Raw genomic sequence first — 20,228 nt, 5'->3', positions numbered from 1 at the left:
TATTTGTTGTGTACAACTCCCGTTTACGTAGCTACTCTATAAGTATTATTGTCTGTTCCTTAATTTAGTTAGATACATAATTAAAGTTTATTGTTACAAGGTGCTTAGTCTAGCTTACATTCACTTGGTTTATGATAACTTTTATAAATAACAAAATTTCTTGCTATGTTCTTTTTGATATCTCAACTATGATTTATGCGATTAATTTTCCTATCGTTTTCAATAATTACATAGAGATATATGAGAATATAAGTATTTTACATCAATACACATATGTACAAGAGGTTTTATCATATGCAAAACTTTTATATCGTTAGGATACGTCCGTGCGTCATTGTTAGAAATCAGATTATAAGAATCAGTTTTAATCTAGTTTACTCTTCGTGGATAGTGGGGAGAGTACAATGTCCAGAAATGAGGAGGACTGTGTCTCTCAGATTCTCTATTTGGCGTGCTACTGCCCGTAATTCGTCTGTTATAGTCTGTCGGTTTCTATACTCCTGCTGTCTATACCGTATAACCAAACGGTTGTATGCGTCTCTATAAGTGTTTCTAAGTATACGACAATGCAAGTATCGTACAATACGACTAGGTTGGCTGATTCCACAACTAATTTTAAACGATAACATTTCTTTAATCATCGTAAGCAAGTTATAACAATACTCTACTAGGTTCGCGAAGGTCTCATGTAGAATTCGTTGTGATCTAGGCATAGGCTTTCGGAATTTAGTTTGCATTTTATAGCTTTTGTAAAATATTTTGTTAAGACTTACGTGTTATGTGATAACTGTAGTACTTCACAAGGTTGGTGATTTCCTCACTTGTGGATATGTTATAGTAAACTGACTCAATTTCAGTATAAAATTTAAGTTATCGTTATTGTTTACTACTACTAAAATTCTGAGTGGGCGTTTCCTGTCCGAAGTTATAATTAAAGTTTTTGACATATTTTTTGTATGTAGAGTGGTTATAGTTTCTAATAACTAATCAACTCATCACAATTCAAGGCGTATATATATAGGTTGCCTATTAGTACTGTTATGTTTGTACACTTTGTACAATTTGTATTAAATGTTTTAAATAGTTTTTGTGTATATGTCAGGGTGCGTATTTAACATTTGTAACATTCGTATTTTTGTACAATCTGTATCAATCGTTTGACTCTGTTTGCCTATACAGAATCAAAACTCTCTATATGCAAATTTTTTTTTTTTTATGTAAGTGTTTTTGAAGGGATCGACTCTTTAGTCGACGTATATTGCATATAGTTGGTCTCCCCTGCTGAAGAGAAAAGATGTATATTTTACCACTGGATATATAACCTTGAGTGGGAAAATTTACATGAATATGATAACTTAGTTATCAGATTAGAATAACATATTATCATATTGTTCACAAGTTTACAGGGTAAATGGAAATGTAAATTATGGTTGTGAACTTGTGCCATTCCGAAATCTGACATGTCTATCATTTATTTTCCTAAGTCGTCGACCTCCGGTAATAAATACGGAATCGAGTGTCATGTCCTCATCGGCACTTGAGTCCTCTATGTCCGAATCAGAGTCTAATGGTTTCTTATTTTGTGACGCTTCTTTTCGTGTTTCTAAGGGTGAGTGTGCGCGTATTCCTGGTTGTGGATCCTTTGAATTAACCGGGAATATAAGCGGAAGTGTGTCATTTTTAACTAATGTGGCTATCTCTTGATTTGTGAGTTTATTATAAGGCTTTGTAATAATATCCCTTATTTCCTCTGGGAGGGTGTCAAAATGTTCGTCCATAGGCTTGAACTTTTTGATTTCGTTAAAAGAGTATTTAAATATTTCAGTTCTTTTGTCTGAAATTCTTTCAAGCTTGCAACTGTTAGGGCTTACATCCAAAACTCTATAGGGTGAAATATGATAGATAGGAGTAAGGTTGGGGTTAACACCAGGTGTAATAGTGTGATTTCTAACCAAGACAAGATCTCCTATATCAAATTGTTTGTGTATGCGGGTTTTGTTAATATACTTTAGTCTTGCCTCCCTTCCCTTTTCAATAGCCTTTGCTGAAATGTCCAAGTTTTCTTGTATACCGTCAGAGAGGTCTTGCACATAGGCTTCTGTGCGAGCTATATCAGGGTGATATTCATCCGGTTTTATTGCTCCAAAGAACAATTTAGACAGGGAGCTACGTGTCCCGAATAATAATTCCATGGGTGAAAATCCAGTTTTTGGTATTTTAGTGCAATTATATTGTCGGACTATTAACGGTAGTAGATATACCCATGAGGTTTTTGAGTCTTGCGCCAAAATTTTAATGATTGGCCATTTTATTACTTTGTTGCTAGCTTCCACCAATCCTTTAGAGGGTGAGAAGTACGCAGTAGAATACAAAACTCGGATGCCAATAGAAGCAAAGAATATCAAATTTTGCTTTTCTAAAAATGATTTTGCATTGTCGCACAATATTTGTCTGGGGGAGAAGTTAGGATAGAAATAAAACATGAATTTGTTTATAAATTCACGGGATGTGAGTGATTTCATGGGATATGCAAGAATCATTCCTGTTAGTTGGCAGACTATAGTGAGGATATGATTATAACTACGATATGGGGGCAAGGATTGTATATAGTCAATACTTACACATTCAAAAGGTCTTGAAATTGTACTATAAGTTCCTACTTGTTCTAGTTTTGTAGATGAATTTTGAAGTTGACAATTTAAACAAGATCTAGTGTAATTTCTAACATATTTCTTAAGGTTAGGGTGGAAGAAATTTTGCATATTCAAAAGCATTTTAATTTCTCCACTATGTACTAACAAAAGATGAGTATAGCATACTAATACTGGTAATAGTTTGGTTGGGAGATAAACCTTTAAATCTCCTTTTATTTTTGTAAACAGAATCGTGTCTTTAAGTTCGTAATTCTGTCTTTTATAAGTGTAGGTGTTTGATTTAGAGGTTAGACAACGTGTGTAAATGTTAGAGTATTCCTCTTTTTGGTTTGCAATTATATTTTCTATGCTAATCCTTTCTTTTAGGATTTCCAAAGGTCTTAGTACTTTGCCTATAACTCTATGTTCTGCGGCAAGTGAATTTATGGTGATTTTGGGTTTTTGTTGCTTTGGCTGTGGGGGTTGTTCATCATAACCCAAATAGTCGGGGTTATCCATGATGAACTGTGTCCATTCTTCAATAGTCCAAACTTTATATTGGGGTAAGTTATCTTCAAACCCAGATTTAACGAATTTAGGTAGGGCTACCTTTTTAATGCTTGGTAAAGTAGCCTTATATGCCCTTGTTAAGAAATCTGCCAAATTGTCTTCTCCTCTCAAGAAAGACATTGTTAGCTTCGGTATTAGAGTTAACAGAGTGGTATTCCACCTTTTCAACTTATTAACGGCTGTTAATGCTTTAGGATTGAAGAGATAATAAGCACACTTTGCGTCTGTTAACAAAGTACATTCACAGCTTGGACCTATTAGAGTTCTAAACGAGTTTGCTGCATAAATAATTCCTAGGATTTCAATGTCTATGATATGTAATCTTGACTCAGCAACGGTAATTTTCTTTGAGGTATATGCGATAATTTCAAACATAGATGCTAAAGATTTTAAATTAAAGCTATTGGTTGATGAAACCATTGCGGGTCTTACTATGTGTTGCTCTTTATGTCCATATAGTAAAAATACAAAAGGGGGTTTTGTTTTGTCTGAACAGTGTTGAGTGACAGGTTTGGCACCCTCTATATTTGTGATAACTATCACAGGACGGTACATAGCTACACTAAGAGCTTCAAATATGAGTTGTTGCGGATCTAGATATACATATCCATGCTCTAGTTTGCGAATAAATTCTAAGAATTTATCCCTATCATTATTAAATACAAATTGAATATACTTTTGTCTCAACATCGTAGAACGTATAATTTTTGATGCTCTTTGCAGGATGGTGGTCAAAGGTGTTTGAACTTTATTTAGTTCTAAAAGCAATTGTAAAGATATCCCAAGACTATTGTGTACAGTGTCTTCAGGATAGCCCAAAGTTTTACTAGCCAAATATTCAAACTCGGGTGGTCCATCTTCAGACATACGCTTAGCATAATCCTTAATGTTTTCACCTTCATTCTGCAAAGGTAGGGGTAAAATTGGTAACCTATTATCATAAATAACATGGTGTACAGGATCATCGAAGTTTAGCCCAGGGGGTAGGGTTTTAGCCTGTAATTCTGGTGTCACTATTTGCGCTAAGACTGCCGAATATGAGCCAGTTGAGGTGCCGGCTGCGTCTGATAAGATAATCTTAGGTGCCGATAAGTTAACTAATTTGCTAAAAATTGGTCCTGAAGCTAAAGCTTTCTTAATGTCCTCGAATGCTTGTCTTTGTTCTGGAGTTGGGACAAAAGTTTTACCTATTCTAGTAGATGTAAGTGAAGTTAGAATATGTGTAGGAGCCATAATATCAAATCTTAAATGTTTATGCATACTTTGTAGTACTCCCATAAAAGATCTCATTATAGTAATATCAGTAGGCATGGGAATATTTAGAAGTTTTTGTACTCGCCTTTGATCTACACAGCAATAATTATGTGAAATGAAGAACCCAAAGAAATTTACCCTACTTTTAAAAAGTTGTGATTTCTTTAAACTAATCTTTCCTTTATGCGTGTGTATTCTCCCCATAACTTTCTTCAAAATCTTAAAATGTATATTCAATGATTCTGATCTAGTTTTAGCTAGTTCAGTTGAGACAATGAAATCATCGTAAATGTGTTGGACTTCTGGGATAGGTGAGTATACCATTTTGGCTAAATCACCGTCCATTACAACATTACCATTATCATCATAAACCAATTCCCAGTGTAATATCTTTTCCATAAAGCGTGATAGACTTTCAGGTGAAGTCTTAATGCCAGTGGGTAAGGATGCGTGTCTAAAAGCTCCTAATGGGGTTGCAAACAATGTTAGGTCTCTGCAAGAAGGTTCTAGCGTTATACTATGAAAAGCGTTAGCCATGTCACTACTACTATGCACAAATTTATCCCTTAGTGACTGAATCAAATTTTCTGCTGTGGGTAGCAGTGCAGGTTCAGACTGCAGACAAGGATTCAATTGTTGAAAATTTACAATTAAACGAGGACAGCTCCCCTGATCCGACTTTGGAATCAGATAAGCTGGGCTTGCATAGTTGTTATAGGAATCCCCATCCAAGTTAGCTCTTTCAATGGTGCCGTTCTTTAACAAAAACTCTAAGATAGATTGCATTTGCATTTTCTCTACGGGTGATAAATAATATAATTTCTTATGCTGGGGTAAAGTTTGACCAGGTTTTAGTCTAATTGTATAATTGCCCAGATATTTACTCATGTTACCTCTATCAGTAGAATGTGTAGATATGATATCAGGGTAAGATTTTAGGAATATGTCTTCTATATAATGTCTTACCTCTGGTGGATAGTCTGACAGCACCACAAGATCCTCTGGTTTAACAAACTGGTCCTTTGGCACACTATAGCCAGTGGGTTCTGTTACATAGTCCATGAGGTTATCAGATTCAGCTATATGTTTTAAGCCAAGTTCAATAACGTCATCACTATTCTCAAAGAGTTTATTCTTTTCAGGATCTGGTGTAGTTAGAATTTCATCAATATTAGAACGGTAGTCAGATAAGGCTACTCCTGGTACTGGAGTGTCATTGTTTATAGCTGTAGGATTCGGTATATATCCATCAGCTAAAGGAAAAGATCGTTCTACCAGATTGATGGCGCTGTATTTTGGTAGCTATAAGAGTTGAACTGAGTGGTTTCTGGTGTCTAGTGAGATCTGATTGATGGCTGGAGCCGTAGCTTTTTCTGCGTGTCGCTCCAGGGCTTGTACAATCTCATCTAGCTCAGTTGTCACAGATACATTGTGTAGGAATGATTGCGTAAAATCAAAGTCTGTGGTGATCTCCTTGACTACAAATTGGTTGCTTGGTTCCAAGTATCCGGTGATAACAGTGTTAGTGATTGCATGTTCAGTGACATTTGTTATCATTGCTCTTCCACTAAGTTGTCCGCGGTTGTTGACAGACAGTTGCGTTTGTCCAGGTTGAATTTTGATTCCTCCATTTCTATCATTGGCAATGTGGTCATCGCTGAGAATGACTTTTGTTCCAGGAGCTAAGTTGAAGAAATGGTTGAGGTTCATTTCTATAGTCTGAGTTTCATTAGGGTCAATTTTGTCTATTGTCCCTGTGCAGAGTTGTAACTCATAATCAGAACAGAACAGGCTATCTAGTACTCTCCCAGGATGGAACATAGAGTATAGATATGGTGCTGGCGGGTGATTGTCCGCAACGAAAGTCAACCCTAATTGGAGATCTCTAATGCCATTCATTCCGATAATCATAGGTGTGACATTCTTGTGTTCTTCAGGTACAATCATAAATGGTACTGGTCTATAGATGCCTGAGAATTGTGTGAGACGAATCATGAGAGTTATTTCTCCAGCTACTGGAATTTTGTGTCCAGAATAGCTGACAAGAACCATGTCACTCTTTTCCAGATGGTTCTTAACCTCATTTTGTTGTACTCCAAATAACATACCAAAATAGCTGGTTGACATGATATTTCTGTCTGCTGCTGAGTCAAATAAAGCTGTCATGTATACATCGTAGTTTCCATTGGACATACAGCCGGAACAGTTCAGGTACATTTTCCTATTTTCATCCATGATAGCTGCAGAACTATCTACCGCTAAAATCTTGGGGTCATTTGGATCCATTCGAACGGTGATAGCGTTAACCCTACTTGTTCTGCCACGCTCTTTGGATTGTCCATTGGCTTTGGCCTCAACCCATTCTTCATATGCCTGTTTAAACACACCACCAGGTCTTACTTTACCACTATGGTACAGTTCCATCATTGCTGGTCGTCCAGGGCATAGGTGTTGAGCGTGGTATAGGTCTTTGCCATACTTCTTGTGACAGCTTGGGCAGTATCCGGATGTTAGTGCTGTTTGATATTGTCATCCTTGGTCATCGCACAGTAGTCTGCATCCATCTGATATTTTGTGTGAATTTTGACCACATGCACCGCAGTAGCGCTTATTGGATGTTCCATAGGAGATATGATAATCTTGTTTGGTGTTCTTTTGTGGTTGTCTATCTCTATTATCCCTGTTTTCTCTGTTGTAGGTTTTAGGATAGGCTGGTTTAGCAGTAACTTCTCTAACTGTTGGCCTTTTATAATAGCTCGACGTAGCGGCAACTTTAGCAGGCTGTTTGTCTCTATTCAGTCTTGTATCCCTGTCATGTGAGTAGTTGGTGTTGTTTGTCTTTTTATGAAGCGATAAATCTCCATTGTAACTGGCTGATACACCATTCTGCTGTAGGTCCAGATCTAGGTCTTCAGTTCTAGGATACATGGAAGCGGTCAACTCATGATATGTAGGGGATCTTCCAAGATCATGTGTGAGATTGTGATGGTTTTCAGATGCTATATTGCGGCTATTTGTTGGTAAGCTACGTTTGAGTGCCTCCACTGCAGTTATGTTAAATACATTCTGTCTTTCCTTCTTGTCTGTATAATGAACAGCGGCTCTGCTGGCAAGATTCTGAATTGTACTGACAAGCTTAGGGAATGACATGGCTTTGGTTCCCTTAAAGGCTATCAGCTTAGCTTGAGCTTCCTGTGGGCTGATGAGTATATCATACTGTAGCAGTAAGCTATTGTAGACACTTTCAATAGATAGTCCAAGATTGAAACTCTGCTGGATGGTAGTATATGCTTCGCCAGTGGTGGTCCTAAGCATAAAGGTCTCAAATTCTGATCTTGAGAGGTTACATAACTCCTGAGCAGTGTTCATCTCTGATAGGTAATCAGTAATGTAGGGTGGTTTGCCGTCTCCTTTGAAGCAATGCTTGAGAGGGAAAGTTCCATTGGCTAACTTAAGCTTTTGATCGTTGTTTAGGGTGCTCTTGCTTGCATAGCTGCTTGGTGGTTTAATTCCAGTTTGGTTGGTGAAGTTACTGAAGTGTCGTTGAGTGCGTTTGTCATTCTCCTCCTGTACAATACGCTGGGCTTCTAACTCAACTTCACGTCTTTGTTCCTCTTTGTATTCCCTCATACTCTGTGTGTAGTTGGTACAGAAGTTCCTCATCATTTCTGAGTCCACACGTAGGTTGGGGTTACAAAGTCTTATTGTATCCAGGAATTGTGGGAACAGGAAATTTCCCAGAGGATCTGATAGTGTTGCTCTAACATATCGATCTCTGATCAGTGCATCTGGTGAGTCCTCGCGCATGGGTATGGATCTTACAGATTCCGTGTCTGGTTCTGGCGTCTTGGTTCTCTCACCATTCTGTTCTGGTTCCTCCTGGTTGGGCATTGGTTCCTCTCTTCGTGTATCATCTCCTGCAGAAGATGCATCAGCTGACGGAGTTCTTCTTCCAGGCGTCGTCGAGCGTCCTCGACGTGGAGTGTTCGCCTTTTCAGCGTTGTCATCTTTCTTACTTTTATTAAATAATGGCATTACAGCTAGCTTAAAGCTTTTAAACTTTCTATGAGTTCTTTAAAGAAGCTTATGAGGTGTTGTACTATTTTAGGATTTAAATAGCAAAGGTACAAGAAGAAACTGACTAATGCGCCTAACGTTAAAACAATCAAAAGTTGTTTACAATAACAAATTTTTCGTTTAAAGTTGTTAAATATAGATGAGTGTGTATTGTCTACTTCACCTACAGTTGTTTCTACGTCGTGAATGCTTGCGTGTGAGCTTGGAATCTTATTCTGGAGTGTGCGCTAATGCACTCTTATCCTTAATTAAGCTCAACTGTAGAAACACTTCTACTTAGATTTATTCTATATTTGCTTATAAAGCTAATGTGGGTTGGTTAGCTATACAAATTAGCTATAAAGTTAAATAGAATGTTAAGGTTTGCAGCGAAGTTAATTTGGGTATGCTAATATACTATCACAAATTAACTGTTATTTGCTTAGGCGTCGACTTTTCCTAGCAAATGTTATTGTTGAGAAAAAAAAAAACAGCAATTTATAATCCTTGTTGAATTCTTACTCCACTCTAAGGATATGTAGCTTACAATCTGCTTATTCCTGTAAGGCTTTATGAATATAACTTACTAAGGTTCACTCCCAAAGGATCGTCTATATTCTAATAGTATTGCAACGGTTTTGCCTGAATATCAAAGATCTCGCACCCAATACTTATAGTTGTATTAGGGTATGCCTACCAATCCTACTAAGTATTATTCGCGAATTATTATGGGGCTTCACTTGTGATTTCAATCCTTATAACTATATTATTGAGACTCAATTTAGATTGTCCTATATATATATGAATATAATCAGTTTGTTTTCAAGGTTATTATAGACCGGATGTGCTCCACTTAATTAGTGAGAACACAATATTCTATGTGTCTTACTGAAGTGTGATATCCTACGCAAGGTGATCAATCTATACGCTGGAAGTTGTCAATCAAACTCTTTAAAGTAGACTACAAGGTTGGTGTTATTGCTTGGTCAAATATTATTGAAAATCAAATTAGCTGAATTAGTGCACTTTTTTTTCTAAAAAAGTAACAATTTTAGATTATAAAGATTATGAACTATATGTACACACTTTATTTTACTTGGTTATAGACTTTATGCTAATAATCCTAAGTAAAATTAAATTTTCTCAATGGTATAAAAAGAAAATGTTCTTTCTTTGTTTTAATCCGGATGTTTATAAAGACAGTAGAGTACTTCCAATATTACTTACTACTTCTTTTAGAGACGTCCCAAGACTCCCAAGATAGGCTGCTGCAACCTTTTGCTGCGTTTGGTTACTAGAACTTTGTCTCTTATAAGTGTGCTTTTAAATTACATATAGGGCTTAGGTTGTTGACTATACTTTTAAATCACTAATATTCACTATCACTAATGATTGATGGTTTATAACTCTTCTCAAGTTGTCTGTTGAATTCTGGCGGCACATGAAATAGAAATTTTAGCATTAGCAAAGCAAGTAAAAATTTAGTTTTCATGTCCTACTTATTGTTGAGTGAACTGTTTATTGTATTTATGTATGTGTTTGTAAGGAACATACAAACAAAAAGATTTTCTAAGTTAAGATTGAATTAAAAACTTTCTAAGTCAAAATAAAATAGAATCACTCTAAGTCCAAAGTTGGAAAAATTTTGACTAAGTCCAAAAAGTTTCTAATGAAATTATTCTAAGTACAAAATCAATAAATTTTGGCTTAGGGAAAAAAAAATCTAAAAATATCTTAAGTACAAAAATTAGCAAATTTTGACTAAGTCAAAAAAATTTTCTTATTGAAATTATACTAAGTACAAAATTAGTGAATTTTGACTAAGTCCAAAATCTTTCAATGAAATTTTGCTAAGTACAAAATTAGTGAATTTTGACTAAGTCCAAAACCTTTCAATGAAATTATGCTAAGTACAAAATTAGTGAATTTTGACTAAGTCCAAAACCTTTCAATGAAATTATGCTAAGTACAAAATTAGTGAATTTTGACTAAGTCCAAAACCTTTCAATGAAATTATGCTAAGTACAAAAATTAGTGAAATTTTTCTTGAGACAAAAGAAATAGAATTACTCTAAGTCCAGACGTGGAATATTTTGTCCGAGATGAAGTTTCCTAACAGTTCATTCACAAAGCTACTTTAGAGATTGCCTATAAGTCAAAAGAAATAGAATCACTCTAAGTCCACTATTGGAATATTTTGACTAAATGCAAATCTCGCTAAGTTAAGGATGTTAAAATTATAAAGTATTAGAGTGTTAGAATTATCCTTCACCAAAAGAAATAGAATCTCTCTAAGTCCATAATTGGAATATTTTGGCTAAGACAAAAATACTCTAAGACAAAATTTTCTTTTAAGTGTGGAAAATGAAATTTGTTAATCTAGTTGGAAAAATCGTAATTATTACAAGTCCGAATTTTGGTAAATTTCCAACCAAGTTCACAATTTCATAAAAATTACTATAAGTCCAGAAATTCGAGATTCTCTCTGTAACAAAAGAAATAGAAACGGTGCTAAGTCCAAAAGTGGAATATTTTGCTTAGAGTCTTAGGAAGTCTCTGGAGTTATTTCTCTGATTGCATACAGCAATTTGTCTACACTTATATCATTCCAACCGATCGATGTTGAGAATATCTTTGAGACTTTGAAATATTTTGTTTAACTCAAAATTTTTGGAGGCAATAGTTATTTTGATACATCCGCGTATAAATCAGAATTGCATTAAGAATATAAGTCCTAGGCATGTATAAGTAAGTGCAAATCTCAGAAAATCGGTTCTAACGGCACCAAAGTATTAGTACAGTTTAACTTGAGTATAAATGCTACAAGTTTGTAATAATCTTTTGGCCCTTTACTACGACTCAAGAGTACTAACTGCTTTCGGCATATTGCTTCAGAAACATGGCTCCAAAGACAATATGTATCCCAACTAACAGCGTTTCCCGTGTTCTATAGGATTTGCTCCTAAGTTTTCATTTAATAAGACAGTTCAAAATGGTCCTTTACAAATAGTATTTTGATAGCTTATAAATGAAAAGTTACTCCATGCTTGATTCTTAATAAGTTCTGGTTTAAGTATCAAAGATTCAAGTATTTCAACACTTAGAGAATTTTCGAATAAGTAAAAATCATACTAAGTCCGAAGATTTATATATACTCCGCCACCTAGCACAACTCCTAAATTTCAAAACTCTGACTAAGTCCAGAAATCAAAATTTTGCACATAGCTCAATCATAGATTATTCCAAATCAAGTGTTTTACTAAAGAGAGGCGGACATGGAGGTGCCGGTGTGCTGGTATTCTCTAGGGCCTCTAGAGTGTCAACCAGTGCGAGTGTCCTTATAGGGCGGCGACCAATGGCCACAAATATGCTAGCATTCTCTAGGGCCTCTAGAGTGTCAGCTAGTGCAACTGCTCGTACACGAGGCTCTCAATTGCATTTGTGTCGTGCCTTTCAGTCCCTATCTCTTCAAACGCCTCATAGTCCTAACCTTGCTCTCAAATAGTTTCACAGGTTTTGGTAAATCCGATTTTGCCATAACTACAATTATTCGATTTTGGTAAAAATACCTGCCTTAGGCGGTTCGGGTACGGTAATGAAAAAAAGAAAAAAAAATTTATGAAGTAAAATTTTCTAAGATACAACCGGTAAGTTGCACCATTGTGTGTGCGAATGGGGCGTTTGTCCATAGTTAGGTATGGAGACCGCTCTTCTATGAGTACTACTAAAACCTAATTTTAATGCAATACACATAGACATTCTCATCGTCGGTTCGTTTGTTTAGAATGCTTAACCCTCTATTCCCACAAGTATAATACGAATTTGGTTGAGCTGGTGGAAGCTCAACAAAAGTCCCACGCGAGGTATTATGTTGCTTTAACCTAAGAATAAATGGTTGGTTTTGATATTCGATCAGAATTATATAAGCATATTAAATATTAAGGAAGGAAAATGTTTTTATAAAGTGTATTTATATTACAAGTGCATAAGTTAAGTATGAAAATATTTACAGGATAAGTGTTAAAATTATAAGTAGAGTAGGACAGAAATGTGCCCTAAGTCCCAAGCAGTGAATTGTGCTAAGTGTTAGAGTTCTAACATAAGGCCTGAGCTCAATTCATGCTAAGTACTAAGGGGCCTAAATTTAAACTACAATGCATGCCAAACAACTAAGTCATTACCTTTTAAAGCCAGAAAGAGAAGTTGATGGTAGGAGAGTTAATAAATAACTGAATAAATTCAAGAGGTACATGCTATAACATTAGCTCTGGACCAGGATTTTAGTGTTTGTCTGTGCAATTAAATATCTGTGTGTTAATATGTGACGTAAATCAGGCATGGTTGTAGGCATACATATTTGAACTGGTTGTTTATATGATTACATTAACTATAAACATAATATCTTTAATAAACATATACTATTAGCAAATCACATACAGATTACCATGAATAGGCTAGCGTTACCCATATATGGTGTCGTATAGGTAAAGATAGGCCTATGAATGCATAAATTGATACAAATAATGCCTTGGGCCTAGCTAAAGTAATTGTGTCTTGCCCCTGAGTGCTACTAGTTAATTGCAGGGCACGTGTCAATCAAAGGTTCATAATATGATCTATAAAGTGTTGACTTTATATCAAGCATAGATAGATAGTTGTGGATGCGAAGCATTTCTGTAAAAGTCTCATATGTACGTTCAAAGAATTTGAAAATTGAGGATCGCATCTCCAAGATTTGGGCCATCCTGTAAACTAAGTTAATTTAGAAATACTTTTATTAATTAATTTCCGCTGGAATTGAAGCGGTTCTTAACAATACTGAAAAATCATGTACAGCATATTATTACAGAAGATTTTCCACAAAAATTAAGTAAACATCAGAAAACAAACACGAGCTTTGTTAGCCCGGGCTAAAAAAAGTATTTATCTTTTAATTTTCATTTTAGTATCCACGGAAAACTGTCTATAATATTACACCATGAATAAATATTATGTAGGGTCTTCCTGGCTACCCGGGACCTCATGGCATCAAGGGCGAGGAGGGTGACCAGGGTTACCCTGGCAAGGATGGACTGTATGGCCGGCCAGGTTTACCTGGAGAACCTGGCACTCCTGGTCCAAGCTATCCGTCTTTAAAGGTAACATTGTTTTAAAAAAACCATAGCTGTAAATCTGTGGAAAAACATTTTAACACACTTTTTAATAATATCGACATTTAAACTCAACTCTAACCTAAATTGACAATAAATTTGCCCTGTTATAATAATTACCCACATTCTATATCCATTCTTATGCCTTAAAGTATATATATACTAGCGGCTGCGCCCCTAGCATCTAGGGGCTCTATATTTGAAGAGCAGAAAAATAGCCTAAAACCATACCCAGACTTATTTTTAAAAAAAGTAAATAGCCTAAAACCATCTCAGAGCCTATAAGAGGCTTCACTATAAAGAAGAACCATGTCGGTTCAGCGGTTAGCGAGATCCTTCGATACAGACAAAAAAGCTTATTACTTTATATTATAGGATATGCTTGTTAGACTAAAGTTTCTTTTTTTAAATTAAAAAAATATTTTTTTTTTTAAAAGGGAGAGAAAGGTGTGAGTGGAGAGGTAGGAGAGCCAGGCGAGCCATTCATTTATGAGGTAACATTTATTTTTTTCAGCATGAACTGAAAAATCATGTATAGCACCGTATTATAGACATCATGATATAAATACTAATGATATGCTTACATTCTTAGGACTTGATTTTAGAGATTCTTCGCTTATAATATTGTATCTTGTTGTCCTGGGAATTATTATGTAAAAAATCAGATAAATAGGATAATCGAATGATATAAAAATTGTTACAAAAAAGTTTAAATTAACATGTTTCAAATGTTCTTACGGACATTCTAGTAACGATTATTGGGTTAATTTATTTTCTAAATCTTACCTAACTGTTTCAGGAACCACTATGCCAAGTTTGAAATCCATGCAACAATTCTATAATTACTAAATTAACTATAAGAGATGATATCTATTACGAAATTTCTGACCTGTCCTAATTGTAAAAAAGCTTACATTTTTTCAGATTACGTCGCCTCCAGTGACATTGCTGAAAGGCCCGAAGGGAGAGGAAGGTGAACCTGGCCGTCAGGGACCAGCGGGTCAACAAGGGGATATAGGATCTCCAGGACAAAGGGTAAGTCAGTGACCATCGGGTCAACAGTAGGATTTAGGACCTCCAGGACAAAGGGTAAGTCAGGGACCAGCGGGTCAACAGGGAGATATAGGACCTCCAGGACAAAGGGTAAGTCAGGGACTAGCGGGTCAACAGGGGGATTTAGGACCTTCAGGACAAAGGGTAAGTCAGGGACCAGCGGGTCAACAGGGAGATATAGGACCTCCAGGACAAAGGGTAAGTCAGGGACCAGCGGGTCAACAGGGGGACATAGGACCTCTAGGACAAAGGGTAAGTCAGGGACTAGCGGGTCAACAGGGGGATATAGGACCTCCAGGACAAAGGGTAAGTCAGGGACCAGCGGGTCAACAGTGGGATTTAGGACCTCCAGGACAAAGGGTAAGTCAGGGACCAGCGGGTCAACAGGGAGATATAGGACCTCCAGGACAAAGGGTAAGTCAGGGACTAGCGGGTCAACAGGGGGATTTAGGACCTCCAGGACAAAGGGTAAGTCAAGGACCAGCGGGTCAACAGTGGGATTTAGGACATCCAGGACAAAGGGTAATAATACACATATTTTATAATGGATATATTATTACTTGGATGTTACACCAGATTTTCATGTTCTTTAGTAAAGTAGACCGCAGCTGGCTAAAATAAAGATACCCCCATCCACCCTATCCCCTTCCCTACAACTGGATGAACAAACTGACCAATAAATTAGTTTCATATTGGCAACCTAAATTCACGAGAAATTTCCCTGTCATAATGTTCACGTATATTCTATATCCATTATTTAATTTTTATAATGGCACTGTTTGAAATTAGGGCCTTACCTTTTTACACCTATTGAATAAATTATCTATTACATCAAAATCATTTTTTTTTTAGATTTTTAGACTTAAAATTTAGCTAGAATATGAATTATTTAAAATGATTTTCCACTTTATAAAATTCAAAAAGTATTATGGAAAAAATATCAAAATTTCGTTCTGGCATTTTACTATCAAAATTTTTATGATAGTTTATTTTTTTTCCTTTAATTTCTCAAAGCATTAGGCGTTGTTAAATTTTATAAAAACAAGGATGACAACATCCATAAAAGCGAAGCTCTGAAACGGTAGGACAAACGAACATTAACACTTGTATAATGTCAGAACTGAATAATCAGAATGCGAATGTATAAGAGTCAAAGCAAAATTGTAAGTAAAGTTGTTGAAAAACTGCTTGATATAGGATAATGATTATGGACATACTTACATTTTTAGGACTTGATTATAGAGTTGCTTCGCTTATAATATTGTACTTTGTTGTCCCAGGAATCAGTATACCAAAAATCAGACCAATCGGATAATTAGGTCACATACAAATTTGTTGTTAAAAATGTAAAAAAAATCAACATGTTTAAAATGGACGTACGGACATTCTGGTAATGATTATAGAGTTGCTACGCTTTCTAACTCGTACCTAACTATTACAGGAATCACCATGCAAAATTTGAAATCAATAGGACAATTCTAACATGCCTAAATTAACGAAAAAAGCTATTTAAAAAAGTAAAAAAATCAACATGTTTAAAATGGACGTACGGACATTTTGGTAATGATTATAGAGTTGCTACGCTTTCTAAATCGTACCTAACTACTAAAGGAATCACCATGCAAAATTTGAAATCGATAGGACAATTCTAACATGTCTAAATTAACTAAAAAAGCTATCCGTGACGGACGGACGGACGGACGGACGTACGGACGGACGGACCGACCCTAATTATAGAAAAGCTTCGCTTTTAAAAAAGTCTAACAAGTTCATTTTAATATCTCAATTTTAGATATTATCTCATTTCTCAAAAATATACAGTTTTAAAATATACCAAATATTTTAATTATTAGAGTTTTATCTAAAAATTCCATTACGTTATTAATATCACAGCCACTATATTATTATGGTATGTTCGTTTGTTCGTTCGTTCGTTCGTCCGTTCATTTGTTTGTTGATGTTATTATCCATTAACACCCCCTAATGAAAAGGTTCGACACCCCTCTAACACATATACTTTAAACAACCAAGGGGGTGTCACCAAAGGTGGCTTTTTGACTTTTGAGTATGTTAATTTTTTTAGGGGGTGTATCCACCCTTCTAATATTAAAATACACCCCTTTTGTTGACCGTACTACACTCCATTAAAGCTCCCCCCCCCCCCCCCTACTACACCTTCTCGATTGTGGCTTATGGGGGTTGTCAAAATTGTCGACTGTGGCAGGGCTAGTTCTGTTAAAGTTCTTGTTATAAATGCGCTTCTTATACACATTACTGCCCTAGTTAAAAGAGAATGGTTTAAATATTAAGGAATATTAATATAATGGATACTTAGTAGACTGATAATTTACACAATTTTAAAATTACAAGGAGAATAAAAAACACCAAAATGCTGCTTCTAAAAGAATTAGATTAATGGTTTGTTTTGTAAAATAATCTTTTTTAAATATCTGTAGCATCGAGGAAAACTCTATTTATATGTATACATAATTACTGTATATAATCTGACCCCGGACTCTGAATTGAGAGGGGTTTTGGGGGAATTTTTGAGCACTTCGTGTGCCAACCCCCCCCCCCCTCAAAAAAAGTGAATTTCTCCCCTATTTTAAATCCCCCCCAAAAATAAAAAAGCAAATTGTTTTGTTTATTTATCTTTTAATAAATAATCAATGAATTATTATTTATTTTAAATATTTTTCTAAAATTAGGTCAAATAATTCATTAATATAATTTTCTTGCTTTAAAAAGCTTCCACTAAAATAATCACGATTTTAAAATAATATGAAATAAATTTGATGTATTATATTTATGAAAGTCTGTAATTTAGGGATAGGAAATGGACAAAAAAATGTTATTTAATTAAAATTTGGCTGTTTATCACACAAGTCCCCATAGTTTTATTATAACTTTTTTTAATCATTGGCTTAACAGTTTTTGTGACTTTCATTAAATTAGTTGGGTTATGAAGTTGAGTGTCCAAACGTTTCAACCACTAATAATAATCTACAGAAGGAGTATTTTTTTATCATCATTGGGGACGTACAATAAATTATAGGCCATTGACTTATCCCTTTAGATAACTGTGTAAATGCTTTCCCCTGATTTTTAAGCATGAAAATCTTGCTTTTTATCTTGGGGAAAGAAAGGGTTGTAGCTTAATATGTTGTTCTCTTCCAATATTGCAATATTTTAAGGAAAACACGAACTTTCCTGTATCTTACTTAACCCAACCTATATATAGGTGAGCCATTAATATATATTTATTTAAATTTTAGGGAGAAGAAGGATATCCCGGAATTCGAGGGGAGAAAGGCGAGTTTGGGGAGGTTGGTGCCCGCGGAAAACAGGGAAAACTTGGCAGCCCCGGCCCCATGGGTATGAAGGGGGTGAAGGGTGCCCCCGGCAGGTTTGGTATGGATGGATGGAATGGCAGGAAAGGAGAGGATGGGGAGATTGGTCTGGAAGGTAATTTTTATTTTTAAGTTAGGTTGTATTTTGTTGGGTCTTTTTGAATCTTTTCATAGTGCCTATACAAAATGACTTCATACTGGCCTGCCATTGGTAGTTTAGTCAATGTATTGGCCTATTATTGGTCATTTGTGTTGTATGACGTCATTTTTATAGGCACTATAAAGAGCTTCTTCTTTTTTCTTATTTTCACCAAATAGACTCAAATCTACGCTGGACTAAAACTAAGCTGAAAAATATTTATGTATTTAAAATATACAGAATTTGTGAATTTTCTGCAAGGATTTCCAGATTGCAAGATTGCAAGGATTATAAACAGCTTTCCGCGGATATTAAAATGTAAAATTGTAAGATTAAAACCTGTTTTGTAAGCCCCGAGATACCGAAGGCAAGGTCTAACAAAACTGGTTTAAATATTATGCTTCTACATTTTTATATTCGTAAAAACTGGATATAATACGATGCTATACATAACTTTTCAGTATGGCTGAGAACCGGTTCTAATCCACTGGATATTAATCGGTTTCGAAGCGATACTGGAAACAAAGCACAATTGTTTTCAGGTCGTCCTGGAGTGCAGGGAAGGCCCGGACCACCTGGAGTGTATGATCCAAGCCTGTGGGATCCATCTGATACTGGTCCTCCCGGTGTACAGGGACCAGAGGGTAATCATTATTTAGAATTATTCTACCAATCTTGGAAAGAAACAAAATGAGCCTCTTAAGTTAAAGTAGAATCAACAGCAACAAGCAGTTTCAATTGTTTGTAAATTACTTTGTCGGTCTATTATTATGGGTTAAATTTATGTATTTTGTTTAGCTTCTGTTTAAGATAGATTGCTTTTGCTTTTTTATGCTGTGAGGATACCCCTTTCAAATAAGCTTACAATATACAACGTACTTGGTCTATCCGTCAAATTACATTTTCCTACAATTTTCTATTCTTATCAATTCTTTTTTTATTTCATTTCTCCATCTCGTTTTATTAACACTGGATATTTGATCTTTAATGTATGCTTGTTTTGTTACTTCTGGATGTTATGATCCTTGTTTGTATATATAAAACACAAATCATTGAACATGGAAAGAAAACATTTTGTAATATCTTTTTTTATATTTCTTTCTTTTCCATAATAGGAATAAACGGATCTTTCAAGAAAGGCAAAAAGTATTAAAAACCCGATAATTAACCAAACCACCTGTACAATAATTTTATCTAAAACTTATAACGCTGTAATCTTATTCTGAGAAAATTTACTTTTACCTAAATCAAATCATTTCTGTGTTAAAATTTATCAATAGTCAATCAATAAAATTATTGTCATTGATTGATGATTTTAGAGTTTGGTGTTTATACTTTTCAACTAGTTATTAAAGAATTTATTAACTCACTAGGTATTTTGTTTGATTTGTAAAATAATTGCTAAAGGGAGTTAAACATTCTAAATTCAATTTCTTCAATAGTTTTAATCCTTATAATAAAGTAACCGGATTTGTCTCTGTGTGTTTATATGTTTGTACCAAAGGATCTCGCTAACTGCTGATTCGACCGGGTTCTCTTTAACTGGGCAGCCTTTTAGAGGTCCCGGGAAGGTTTATAACTATTTTGGGGAAGGGTACCACCACCCTTTCAAAGAAAATATTTTCGTAGAGACTTGAATGCAACATAGACAATAATTACATATTTGAAACAAAAAAAAGTGCCACTAGAGGCTTCTAGGGGCGTATCCGATATTTATATATGCCTTAAAAATAGATTATGTTCAAATATGATATTTCACGCTATCATATAAACACCATTATTTGTTCTGATTGTAGGTCCTGAGGGAGACAGGGGTGCCCCTGGAGATCCTGGCAGGCATGGGCTGCCTGGACTAAAGGTACAAAATATTCAGTATGGCTTCGAAACCGATTAATATCCGCTGGATTAGAACCGGTTCTTAGCCATACTAAAAAATAATGTATAGCATCGTATTACAGATAATTTTATCATTTTTGTTCGGCCTCTCAGGGCTAACAAAACTGGTTTTATATTGAAGTTTTTA

The 20,228-nt window shown here is 35.3% G+C and overlaps 1 protein-coding gene across 1 annotated transcript in view; it reads left to right on the top strand.

Annotated features, from left to right (window-relative positions):
* The window catches only part of LOC145312050 (uncharacterized), a 54,672-nt gene that overhangs the window by 11,096 nt on the left and 23,348 nt on the right, over positions 1-20,228 (top strand). The window contains exons 6-11 of the mRNA XM_080151186.1: positions 13,511-13,651; positions 14,101-14,157; positions 14,588-14,698; positions 17,992-18,181; positions 18,748-18,849; positions 20,002-20,063. Of these exons, the coding sequence (XP_080007312.1) occupies positions 13,511-13,651; positions 14,101-14,157; positions 14,588-14,698; positions 17,992-18,181; positions 18,748-18,849; positions 20,002-20,063 (663 nt within the window). The remainder of the gene's footprint in view (positions 1-13,510; positions 13,652-14,100; positions 14,158-14,587; positions 14,699-17,991; positions 18,182-18,747; positions 18,850-20,001; positions 20,064-20,228) is intronic.

This window comes from Acartia tonsa, chromosome 2, assembly GCF_053477335.1.
Source record: "Acartia tonsa isolate MP-2025a chromosome 2, ASM5347733v1, whole genome shotgun sequence".
Classification (NCBI taxonomy): domain Eukaryota; kingdom Metazoa; phylum Arthropoda; class Copepoda; order Calanoida; family Acartiidae; genus Acartia; species Acartia tonsa.
The sequence above is the reverse complement of the archived record's forward strand: the minus strand, read 5'-3'. Positions and strand labels throughout refer to the sequence as shown.